Source organism: Podarcis liolepis (assembly GCF_965112155.1).
Source record: "Podarcis liolepis genome assembly, chromosome: 4".
Lineage (NCBI taxonomy): Eukaryota > Metazoa > Chordata > Lepidosauria > Squamata > Lacertidae > Podarcis > Podarcis liolepis.
Window position 1 is genome coordinate 95717860 of NC_139558.1, and position 13054 is coordinate 95730913.

The following is a 13054-nucleotide window of genomic DNA, read 5'->3' on the forward strand; positions in this document are numbered from 1 at the left end:
GGGTGGGTGTTCTGGATCAGGTTAGCCATATTGATTTGTATGTTGTTGGTGGATTATTGTCATTGTCCTGTTGGGCTGTGTATGTGATAAAGGGGAGCCATACCGGGGTAAAGGCGTCTTCTTCTGTTTGTCCCCGTGTCAGTTTCAGTTTATTGGTTCATTTTTCTAGTAGGGCTGTTTCCCATACTATTTGGTATTGGCTACACACTTTAAAAATCTGCAAATGGCTTAGGCCTGGTCTACAATTTAATTGAATAAGGTAGTGGAATTGGCCATGCCGCTCTGTCAGGAGGCTACAATTTTTGAATATCCTCTTCTGTAAAGCCCCTTTACCACAAATGTCAACCCAATTTCAACCATCTTGGGCCCCACAGTCATCAGGTGAGGCCTTGTTGATGGCGCCACCACTTGGGGATGCCCAGTTGGCATTGACCCATGACAGGACTGGAATGCCCTGGGCTGTGTCTGAGAGACTTTCGAGCATTAGGTGGCTGAAATACACTGAAAGGCCCCATGCAATGCTTCTGAAGTCCAATAGTTCAGTGGCAGCACATCTTGCGTAGGAACTACCGACGATCAGCTGATCATCAGCGTTCAGAAACCCCAAGTACCAGGCTTCTGAAGTGCTGGTGATCAGCTAATTGTTAAGGCTTCAAAGGACAACATAGGTCTCTTTTGGAAGTCCCATCCAAAGAGCCTTGCACATCACTTCAAAGTTCCATGGACCAACTGATGGCTGGGACTTCAAAGCACAGGCTTGCAAGTAGGTGCTTTGAAGTCCTGGCAATCAGCTGATCTATCAGCACTTCAAAGCACCTTGCAAAACCTTAGCAAAAAAAGCACCCTGTACTGTGCCTTGAAGTCCTACCAGCCAGCTGGTTGCTGGGGCTTCAAGGTGCCACACCACCCAATTTCATTGTGACATGCAATGATTGACAGGTGGGCGGCCCTGCCCAGCTTTCAAATTTGGCCCACAGGCAGGAGGGGGGAGATAAGGGTCTGGCCCACCAGCCGGATCCTATTCTTCATGCCTGTATACATTTTTTTGTGTACACCAAAAAGGACAGAAAGAAATCAGTTACAGATGGGTAGCCGTGTTGATCTGCCATAGTCAAAATAAAAAAATTCCTTCCAGTAGCACCTTAAAGACCAACTAAGTTAGTTCTTGGTATGAGCTTTCGTGTGCATGCACACTTCTTCAGATACGTATCTGAAGAAGTGTGCATGCACACGAAAGCTCATACCAAGAACTAACTTAGTTGGTCTTTAAGGTGCTACTGGAAGGAATTTTTTTATTTTGAGAAAGAAATCAATTATCTGTAAGGTGTTAAGGAGCCCCAGATTCAGAATAAGATTTCAGATATAGGCACAGCAGGTTGCAGGAGAGCCTTAAAATGGAGAACGAAACCAACAGCCTCTGACTTCTTCAACCTCTGATACAAAGCCCTTCCTGGACTTTTCAAACGGATCCCGAAGCTTTTTTAAAAAAAAAAAAAACTGCAAATGAGTCGAAACGAGCAGCAGGTGTTGCTTAGGGATTAGGAAGTGAGGTAACCTGCCCTAAGGCAAGACTTTGCAGCTCTGTGGGACATTCCTGGTGAAATGTATTGTTCAAAAAATCACAATAATTTAAGGTAAGGAAACAGAGGCAGCCTCATTCTGTAGCTTCGCCTGCTAAGCAATAAAACCTTCTTTCCCCACCCCTGAGGCAGAGTCGTGCGATCAAAAACCAAGATGGGTTTGCGTTGCTTTTACAAACTTGATACTTCAAATCCACACCTCCTTGTTCCCTTAATTCCACTGTTTTCCATCTTTCCGGAAAGTCAAGAGATGTTCACAAGGCGCATTTGGTGTCAAGATCGCGGCGGCCGGGATATAACTTATCTTTATCCGGAAGTTGGCAATAGAGGTGGGTAAGCTTGTGGAGGGGTTATCTTTCATATGCCAAAGCTTGAGCTATAACCTTTCGTGATTTAAAAGATGTCTCCCTTGACTGACTTCTTTCTAGCTCTGGCAGAAAACAGAGGAAATGCGAGACCATGAGCTGAACTTAAAAAGCAGGCCTGGAATGTTTTAGTAGCTGTCTCAGCACTGTTTAAAAGGAGGAGGGTGGGCTTTTTAGCTCAGAGGTAGCCAAAACGAAGCCCTCCAGGTGTTGCTAGACTGTAGACATCTTCAAGCTGCTGTTTTATTATGGGTGTATTCTGTAGCATGTCACTGGTGCATTAACAGTGCATTTGTGCTGGGTTTATCTTCGTCTTTGGCGATCCCTCGTAGCCGAGTAAGATTGTCTTCCATAAACACGGTTCTAACAGTGAGTTCATAAGTGACCATGGAGGCCAATTCTGGATCCACACATCCTTCCACAGTGGGGACATTGGTTTCTGGGCGGGTATTGATCATGGTGAGGGTTTGCCAAGCATACCTTCCTCTTAGCATGTTTCTCCCTTGCGTCCTGAGTTCGAGTGTCTTCAAAGCCCATGACACCTTTGGTAAAAGCTGCTCTCCAACTGGAGCGCTCGCAGGCAAGTGTTTCCCAGTTGTCGGTGTTTATACTACATTTTTTTTAGATGTGCCTTGAGAGAGTCTTTAAACCTCTTTTGTTGACCACCGGCATTACGCTTTCCATTTTCAAGTTGGGAATAGAGTAGTTGCTTTGGAAGACGATAATCAGGCATCAGCACAACATGACCAGTCCAATGAAGTTGATGTTGAAGAATCATCGCTTCAATACTGGATTTATACAGGACCATCCATCCATCCATCCATCCTCCCGTTCTGTCAGCTGTTCTGCAATGTTCCCCCAACGAAGGACATAAATGTATGTTTGTTTATTACCTGCCCTTCACCCTAAGGCCCCAGGGCAGGTTACTGCAATTAGAACAATATTAAAAACAATTTTAAACAAGGTTGCTGCTTTCAGCCCACACGCGATAATGTAATTTGTTATGCTTCCCCTCCATTTGCTTGATGTTTGCATTGAAGTGAATGGGGTGAAATAACATAGTGGCATTGCAATGCACATAATTAATTTAATAAATTACCGTATTTTTTGCACCATAACACTCACTTTTTTCCTCCTAGAAAGTAAGGGGAAATGTCTGTGCATGTTCTGGAGTGAATGCCTGCAGCTGGCGGGGGGGGGATCTGCTGCAGTCATGAGCAGAGGATCCATGGTTCCCCTTACTTCCCTCCTCTGTGGTTACAAAGCATGGATCCACATGGATCCTCAGGATTTTTGCATTGGGCTACTCCAAACTCACTGTCAGATCACATGTCTGTGGCCACAGCATGAACCACAAAAATCATATATCCACTATTTCGTTTAGATTTTTTTCTTTTCTTGTTTTCCTTCTCTAAAAACTACGTGCGTGTTATGGTCTGGTGCGTGTTATAGAGCAAAAAATACGGTACATGTGTTACAACATTTCACCACCGGGGGCAGTGAAAGCGAGTAACATTGGTTTTGGCGGAATTGCAGTGGAACAGAAACAGGGCTGCATGTGGCAGGTGCAGGGCAGAAAGGAAAATTCTTAGGCTCTCTAATTCACCCTGTTTTTCTCTGTATATTTTTCCCCATCTCTGCCCCTGCAGCTATTATATATGTAAGGCAAAAGTGTGGCCGCCGGCAGCCTAATTGAAAGTTAAGCTTTGGACACAGCAGGGGCTATGCTCATTAATCAATTGCTCTTGTCTTACTGTGCACTCTGATTATCCCTCTCCAGGAGAAGGTCTAAAAATAAGGCCCATAGAAAATCGAAAATCAATCTGTGGCCCATGCTTCTCTTCATATGTATAACTTGCATAGTAATAAACTTCGGTTTGAAGTTTAGCCCTGCTGAGTTTTTTAAAAAATCAGTATTTGTCTCTTTCTGTGCCGAGAGATCAGAGATTTTCTTATGCGGCGTTCTTTTTCATGCATTGTTCTATACCGGGTGTTGAAGGAAAGATTTGCTTAAAAACAACACGTTATCAAGGAAATTGGTCTTTGCAGTCCAGGATTAGGTCTTCAGTAAATAGCCAATTTGTCTAGAAGTAGCCTAAGGCATAGCCTTAGTCTGTGAGCACTTTGGGCTCTTTTGCGCAAATGTTTGCAATGTGTGTAATCCAGGACTGCAAATAACATGCTTAAGAACTTCACATTCTGTCAAAGGCGGTAATACCCACAGGCATCAATAATTTGGCTTCCCTGGGTCTTTCTGGTTCTTTTCCCAGCCTTTGACCCAAGAAAGGCCATGCACAGAGGTTGTGCATCAACAATTGACCCCCTATGGGTCACAGAAAGAGTTCCCAGCATCTGTTGTCCCCTACGCTCTCTGTGCTGATAGTTTAACTCAGCCAATGGCTAGGGAGAGTTCGCAAAGTACCAGCGTGTGCTTATGTCACATCCTATATATTATTGTTGTTGTTGTTTAGTCGTTTAGTCGTGTCCGACTCTTCGTGACCCCATGGACCAGAGCACGCCAGGCACTCCTGTCTTCCACTGCCTCCCGCAGTTTGGTCAAACTCATGCTGGTAGCTTCGAGAACACTGTCCAGCCATCTCATCCTCTGTTGTCCCCTTCTCCTTGTGCCCTCCATCTTTCCCAACTTCAGGGTCTTCTCCAGGGAGTCTTCTCTTCTCATGAGGTGGCCAAAGTATTGGAGCCTCAGCTTCAGGATCTGTCCTTCCAGTGAGCACTCAAGGCTGATTTCCTTCAGAATGGAGAGGTTTGATCTTCTTGCAGTCCATGGGACTCTCAAGAGTCTCCTCCAGCACCATAATTCAAAAGCATCAATTCTTGGGCGATGAACCTTCTTTATGGTCAAGCTCTCACTTCCATACATCACTACTGGGAAAACCATAGCTTTAACTATCCTATCCTATATATCCTATATATACATCCTATATGTAGTGGCTCATAGAAGCTGTCAGCAAGCAACAGCAGCCACATCCCAGGCTGGCTAAACCAGGTGAGGATAGCCGATGGGTGTCAAACCCTGCATGTGAAGACAGGCTCTGGTGGATTGAGCAGAGAACAGGATGCTGGCGTAGATTGGCCATTGTCTGGATCCTGCAGGCTATTCTTACATTCTCCTCTTGCAAACGAAACTGCTTTCTACTGAGATTATCTCACTATTGTCCACCCGGACTGCCTGTAGCTCTCAGAACTCTTGAATAAGGTCTTCTCCACTGCTGCCAACTGAAATCCTTAAAGAGCAAGCAGGGATCTAAGTTCTCTGACTGCCTACATTGCAACGGCTAAAACACCTCCCCTAGCCATGCATGAATTTATGAAGCATTCCTACAGCATTAACTCGGTCCTTCTGTGTTTAAAAATGTTGCAATTTTCCAAAGTCCTGTCCAGGGATATCTGCAGAGCTATTTTGCTCACGGGGGGCTCAGTGTTATAATAAATCTGCTAAGCCAACTGTGCATTCCTTGGGTTTCTGTGAAGAGTGCCCAGCTTACTGGGGATATTGCCTATTCAGCTGCTGATGAAAGTGTATTCTCAGCGTGCTGGCTCGTGACATCCCAATGTCCACCTCGTCCCCTCCACCCCTTTTGCATAAGAACATAAGAAGGTGCCATTGGCAAAAGTGGACCCTCTCCCAAGCACCCATTCAATGTACTTTGGAGGGTGGTGGGACACAGAGAAGAGTCTCATTGAGCAAATTCAACATGTGGATGACTTCTTTACATAGCCAGGTTCCCAGCTGTTTAGGCCAGAGATGAGGAGCCTGTGCCCCCCAGATATTGCAGGCAGTTCCCTCCCTGCAAGAAGTGAGGTTGCAGGGAACCAGACAGAGGGCCTTCTCAGTGGTGGCACCCGCCCTGTGGAACACCCTCCCTTCAGATGTCAAGGAAATAAACAACTATCCGACTTTTAGAAGACATCTGAAGGCAGCCCTGTTTAGGGAAGTTTTGTAATGACTGATGTTTTATCGTGTTTTTATAATTCTGTTGAGAGCCACCCAGAGTGGCTGGGGAAACCCAGGCAGATGGGTGGGGTATAAATAATAAATTATTATAATTATAATTATATTCATGTACACCACCTTGAGCTCCTTGGAGAAAATGCACAGATGATATATATATCTGTATAAACAACCCAACCCCACCCCACTAAAATTCAGATTCAAAACCCAGCACTTTGAATTCAGCCCAGAAACTAATTGATGTTTTATTGTGTTTTTAATATTCTGTTGGGAGCCACCCAGAGTGGCTGGGGAAAGCCAGCCAGATGGGTGGGGTATGAATAAATTATTATCATTATCACTATTATTTATTAAATAGGTGTGATGTGGTCTGAAAGTGGGTCCCATCAGAATTCTAGCTACACTTCTCGAATCTGAACCTGACTTTTGTGCCTGTTTGCAGAGAACATATGCTGACATTTCTGAACACTTTGCACAGGCAGCCCCATGTCGCCGGAATGAAACTAAACACTGGAGGCTGCTATGTTAGGGCAAAGGGGGCACTGCACCCAACAACCTTCATCTCCTGCCAAATTCCTGACAACCAGCCCAGGCATGTGGCAGCACCCCCCTCCCGTGTCTCAGAGTTGCCCTTGTAGAACTCAGCAGGGAGGAAGAGGATGGGGACAAAACTAGAATCAGGTGGCTCTGCCGACCGTTGTTTCTGGTGCCAACTACTGTCACACTCCCTGCCAGGGGCGTAGCGCCGTTTGCCAGCACCTGGGGCGGGCACTGAGAGTGCTCACCTAGCTCTCGCCACCGACACCGCAGAGCGGGTGCTCACACACTGTGCAGGGACAGGACATGGAGGGCATCTTCCATGATCCCCAACCCTCACTGCTGGAGCCAGGCATAACGAGGATCACTGTGGGGGCACCAGGTTTGCGCCCCATTCTCCTGGGGCAAGGGCTCCCTTGGCTCCCCTTCACTACTGCTCCCTGCATTCCCTTACCAGAGCTAATTAATAGGCACCAGCCACCACTGGAAGCAAACCAATCTAGATCTGACCAAATCAGGTGTAAAGGTTGCCACATGACTATTTGCAGGGCTGATAAGGCAAGCGAAGCCATGGGCTGATGACATCATGCCACACACCGAGTTTCCTTAGACATTTGGGATGGGGCTGTGGCGTTTGCCCTCCTAGGTGTGTGACATCATACTGGGTCCATAGGGAAAGGGTTAACTAATTGTAAAATGACTAACCGATGGGAACCCAAGGGGAGGAGTTAACTGTGTATAAGGTTTAAGCACAGAGGGTTTTTTGGAGGAGTTAGAGTGGTTGAGAAGACAGTCTGGAGTGAGAGGGAAGATAAGTCTGTGGCTTGGGCTAGTCTGGTGTGAGAGAGTGAGAGAATTTGTTAAGAGGAGTCAGTCAAACAGTTGAGATAATCAGTCAGAAGGTATTAGGAAGGTATAGGCTGGTAAAGAAACTAAAGTTAAGATACTGACAGGAATATTATCTGAGAAACTATAAACTTGATAATGTTTGTAAAATAAACTTGTTGGGTTTTTTGTTCACTTTTAACAACTGTCTGGACTCGGTGTTTTACCAGAGAGTAACGGGTTGGTGGCAGCGGGGAAGCGAGCACAGTGGTGGCACAGGGATCAATAGACCGTTAAACGTCCGGGGACCCTGTGTGATCGCCACAGGGGCGATTGTGGGGACCAACTACTAGACACAGATATTTTTTAATGCCTGCAATGTCTAGTCCCAGATTTGGGTTTGTTAACGTCTTTTCCTGACGTTTATGTGGAATGTTGCTTTGGAACCCAATGAGAGGATGGCGAGGCAACAGATTATTGGATTCTATATAATCCATGAAGCGACGTGTTCCAGATCAGAAACTTTAGGTTTTCCAACACGTTTTTTATGAGGGAAATTTTTTTCATATAACTCATTTGGTAGGAATGCTCTCCATTTCCTGGTAGGTTTTTATGCTTTCCTTTGTTGCTGCTTCACTTATTACACAGCCACTAATGGCAATTGCAGAGATCGGCTTTGTAGATGCTGGCATGACATATGGGTTTTCGTGCCATGGAGAAATCTTCCTATAGAGCAGGCCTTGTGGAAGCAGCCGTTGGAGGGGGAATTCGCTCCTGTGCTCGAAAGTCAGGTGCTTTGACCGTAAACTTGGAAATGACCAAGCCAAACGCCGCTTTCGTGAGGTCTCGTGGCATGCCCTTGCCAAAAAACGGGTTTGAAATATTAATTCCAAAATAACAAGGTAGCAAATAGGAGCACACTTGATTTGTTTATCGGGAGCATATACTATAAAAAATGGACCAGTTGGCCTGCTTAATAGCTTGCCGTGTCCTTATACAGAACACACATTAAAAGATGGTTGGTTTTCCCTTCCAGAACATTCCGATCTGATTGCCTCACGGACGCCGTTTCTTTGATGTTGAAGACAGAGACGAGAGGGCCATGGATGTGAAAGAAAGGAAGCCGTATCGTTCTCTGACCAGGCGCCGGGATGCAGAGCGTCGCTACACCAGCTCGTCCGCAGAGAGCGAGGACAGCAAGATACCTCAGAAGTCGTACAGCTCCAGCGAGACTCTGAAGGCTTACGACCAGGACTCCAGGCTGACGTACGGCAACCGGGTGAAAGAAATGGTGCACCAGGAAGTGGACGAGTACTGCCGAACAGGTACGGTTCTTGCACCCTAGCCTCCTTGAAGTTGGGCGGTTGGGGGGGGGTGCTGAATTTTTTTCCCATCTATTCCTGAACATTCCTGGACTGCCTTTCCACCCAAAGGAGCCCAGGGCTGTAAAACTCCAAAACGTGAAAACCAAAAATTTAACATAAAATGAAAAGAAAAGCATATTTATAACCTTGAAGCACCATCCAAAAACATTTGGAACAGTAGTTTCCAATTGGTGGTCCACGGACTCCAAGAGGTCTGCATGACCCACCCAGGAGGCACATGGCACTGTCCCAAATTGGGACATTCCATTGGGGGGGCGTGCTCTCGTGCGAGATCGCAGTGCCCCAAAATGCTCACTTTTTAGTCACCATGATCTCATGGCAGGTCACACACACGGCACTGAGACATGTCAGAGTATATGGTGGCAGGGACGCGGGTGGCGCTGTGGGCTAAACCACTGAGCCTCTCGGGCTTGCCGATCAGATGGTTGGCAGTTCGAATCCCTGTGACAGGGTGAGCTCCCGTTGCTCTGTCCCAGCTCCTGCCAACCTACCAGTTAGAAAGCACACCAGTGCAAGTAGATAAATAGGTACCGCTCTGGCAGGAAGGTAAATGGCGTTTCCGTGCGCTGCTCTGGTTTGCCAGAAGTGGCTTAGTCATGCTGGCCACATGACCCAGAAGCTGTACACTGGCTCCCTCGGCCAATAAAGCGAGATGAGTGCCGCAACCCCAGAGTCTGCTGCGGCGGGAAGGTAAATGGCGTTTCTGTGCACTCTGGTTTTCATCACGGTGTCCCGTTGCGCCAGAAGTGGTTTAGTCCTGCTGGCCACATGACCCGGAAAGCGGTCTGTGGACAAACGGCGGCTCTCTTGGCCTGAAAGCGAGATGAGTGCCGCAACCCCATAGTCGCTTTTGACTGGACTTAACCGTCCTTTACCTTTTACCTTTATGGTGGCACCATTCACATAACAAAACTACCAGAGAGATATCAACCTTTTCAAAAGTCAGGGGTCTGCTTTTGGGGGGGAAACCGGGAGTCCGCAGAACTTAACTCATTGGGAACCACTTATTTATAACATCTAGAAAAATCAAAAAGCAATGACATTGTGCTGTGAATCCTGCAATGGAGGGGTCAGGCAAAATGAGACTGAATATACCTGAAGGAGCGTCTCGTCCCAGTATACCTGAAGGAGTGTCTCCACCCCCATCGTTCTGCCCGGACGCTGAGGTCCAGCGCCGAGGGCCTTCTGGCGGTTCCCTCACTGCAAGAAGCAAAGCTACAGGGAACCAGGCAGAGGGCCTTCTCGGTATTGGCACCCACCCTGTGGAACGCCCTCCCATCAGATGTCAAGGAAATAAACTAGTATCTGACTTTTAGAAGACATCTGAAGGCAGCCCTGTTCAGGGAAGTTTTTAATGTGTGACATTTTAATGTATTTTTAATCTTTGTTGGAAGCTGCCCAGAGTGGCTGGGGAAACCCAGCCAGATGGGCGGGGTACAAATAAATTATTATTATTATTATGAGGGAAGAAGGAATTATTTGGCTGAGGAGGTTAGGGATGTGAGAACACTGACTAAAAAGGGAAACGGGAGCAGGAATTGCCACTTACAACTGTCCCATATCTGGAGCAGAAATCAATTCAGCAAACCACCAAGCAGCAGAGGACTTTCTTCCATAGAGGTCTCCCTGGGGCCCAGAGTCCTGACACAAATGATAAGAGGGGGAAACCTTGCTGAGCTGATCCCACAGGTAAACTTCAAGGGCGGTGCAGCTTTCTCTGTTTCATTAGCCCTTCTCCATCCTCTCGCAGCTGCGAGGTGGTGAAAAGGGATGGCTGCTTCTCTTGCAAGGAGGCCCAGTGGTGTTATCCGGATTAATTTATCATAGGCTCACTCCTTGTTCTCTCGACCAGCTCTACTGAATTGGCAGAGGGGCTATCCCCAAGCCTGTCAATGCTGTCAGGAAGCTTAATCTGTCTTAGGTAATTAAAAAAGGTGTGAAGTTCACCCTCAGCTCCTGTTCTCATGCTAGACTACTTGTTTCAAATAATGGCTGGGGTTTTTTGTGTGGTTGCGGGGAGATCTGCACCAGCCTTTCCTCTACAACCCCCTCCGTGCAATTATTAGCGCGTCCTTTGGGCCTGGCGCTCCCTGCAACTTCACCTCTACCTATTGGGAAGTTGATATCAATGGCGCATAGAAAGAGAATAGAGAAAAGGTTTTCTCTTTTTCTAATAGTCAACTTTAACTGAAGGTTTTCCACAAAAGATACAAATAAATCACGCTAATCTAAAACAGGAAAAGAGAAAAAGGGATGAAGAAAAGAAAGAAAAGGAGATTACAAAGTCCTTTATCAAAATTAACTACAGTCATGCCTCTGGTTAGAGGGACAAGGGTGGTGCTGTGGGTTAGACCACAGAGCCTAGGACTTGCCAATCAGAAGGTTGGCGGTTTGAATCCCTGCGACGGGGTGAGCTCCCGTTGCTCGGTCCCTGTTCCTGCCAACCTAGCAGTTCGAAAGCATGTCAAAGTGCAAGTAGATAAATAGGTACCACTCCAGCGGGAAGGTAAACGGCGTTTCTGTGCACTGCTCTGGTTCGCCAGAAGCGGCTTAGTCGTGCTGGCCACATGACCCAGAAGCTGTACGCCGGCTCCCTCGGCCAGTAAAGCAAGATGAGCACCGCAACCCCAGAGCTGGTCAAAACTGGACCTAATGGTCAGGGGTCCCTTTACCTCAGGTTACAGACGCTTCAGGTTGCATTTTTTCAGATTGCGGACCACCAAAACCTGGAAGTACCGGAATGGATTACTTCCGGGTTTCGGTGGCCACACATGCGCAGAAGCGTAAATGAAGCTTTGCGCATGCGCAGATGTGCCGAATCGCAACCCGCGCGTGCACAGATGCACCGCTGCAGGTTGCGGATGCTGTGGGTTGCGAACGTGCAGCCCGCACAGATCACGTTCCCAACCCGAGCGTCCACTGTACTGTATTGGCTTTTCCCCCAAATTCCAACTGTGAAAGGTTAGAAGTGTGGCTTATATTCGCAACCTTATGGAATGCAGCGCCAGGAGTGTGGCAAAGTGGTACCTGCCCTGTGTGTAGTCCCCTGTCCTCTCCCCCAAGCCTGGAAAGGGAAGGAGCGAGGGAGGGGAAAGGCCGCCAGCAATGAAGCATGGCTCCACACACACACACACACACACACACACACACACACACAGTGTGCAGGCAGGAGAAGCAAGGAAGGGAGCGGCTTATATTAGGGTATTTTTTTCTTATTTTTTCCTCTTCAATTTTAAAGGTGCAGCTTATATCCGGGTGCAGCTTATATCTGGGCCAATACAGTATTAACCCTTATTCCACACCCATCCCAGCTCTCACCTGGGAAACCCTCTTTACCTGCCCCTCACAAAGGGCTCTTCACCTTCCTTCCATCCGCCACCTCCCCGTGTGTATCTTCCTTGATACGAGATAGGGAACTTCAAATTACAGAACAAAACATAAGCAGAACGAGAAGGAAGAAACAGGAAAGGAAATCAGAAAAAGAAAGTAAGATATATAAAAAAAGGCTAAAAATTCAGAAATTCTCCACCTTCTCGATCGTGTATGTAACAATTATGCAGAATGTTCAGTGTGTTCAGGAGAGCCAGTGTGGTGTAGTGGTTAAGAGCAGGGGACTCGTAATCTGGTGAACCGGGTTCGATTCCCTGCTCCTCCATATTCTGCTGCTGGGTGACCTTGGGCTTGTCACACTTCTTTGAAGTCTCTCAGCCCCACTCATCTCACAGAGTGTTTGTTGTGGGGGAGGAAGGGAAAGGAGAATGTTAGCCACTTTGAGACTCCTTCAGGTAGTTATAAAGTGGGATATCAAATCCAAACGCCTCTGCTGCTGCTGCTGCTGCTGCTGCTGCTGCTGCTGCTGCTGCTGCTGCTGCTTCTTCTTCTTCTTCTTCTTCTTCTTCTTCTTCTTCTTCTTCTTCTTCTTCTTCTGTTTTCTGTAATACTAGAACTTGCAGACATCCAATGGCTTAAGGGCAGGGAAAAGGAAGGATTTCTTCATGCAGTGCACAGTTAAACTGAGGAACCCGCTCCCACAGTAGGCAGTGATGGTCACGAACCAAGATGAATTTAAAAGATTGGACAAATTCATGGGGGAAGAGGGCTATCGATGGCTACTAGCCATGGGGGGTGGCTATGTTCTGCTTCCACAATTGGAGGCAGCATTGCTTCTGAATACTGGTTGCTGGAAACAACAGGAGAGAGGAGAGTTGCTCTTGTGGTCGGATCCTGTTTGGAGATTTCCCACAGGCATCTGCTTGGAGATTTCCCACAGGTGCTGTGAATGGGCCATTGGCCTGGTCCCGAGGGCTTTTCTTGTGGTGTAGTGGTTAAGAGCGGTAGACTCGTAATCTGGTGAACCGGGTTCGCATCCCTGCTCCTCCACATGCAGCT

At 47.2% G+C, this 13054-nt stretch overlaps 1 protein-coding gene across 16 annotated transcripts in view; it reads left to right on the forward strand.

Annotated features, from left to right (window-relative positions):
• TENM4 (teneurin transmembrane protein 4) overlaps positions 1-13054 on the forward strand; it is a 1515223-nt gene that overhangs the window by 1131106 nt on the left and 371063 nt on the right. For all 16 annotated transcript variants that reach the window (XM_083499088.1, XM_083499080.1, XM_083499085.1 and 13 more), the window contains one exon: positions 8317-8605. In XM_083499088.1, the coding sequence (XP_083355214.1) occupies positions 8383-8605 (223 nt within the window). In that variant the 5' untranslated portion in view covers positions 8317-8382. The remainder of the gene's footprint in view (positions 1-8316; positions 8606-13054) is intronic.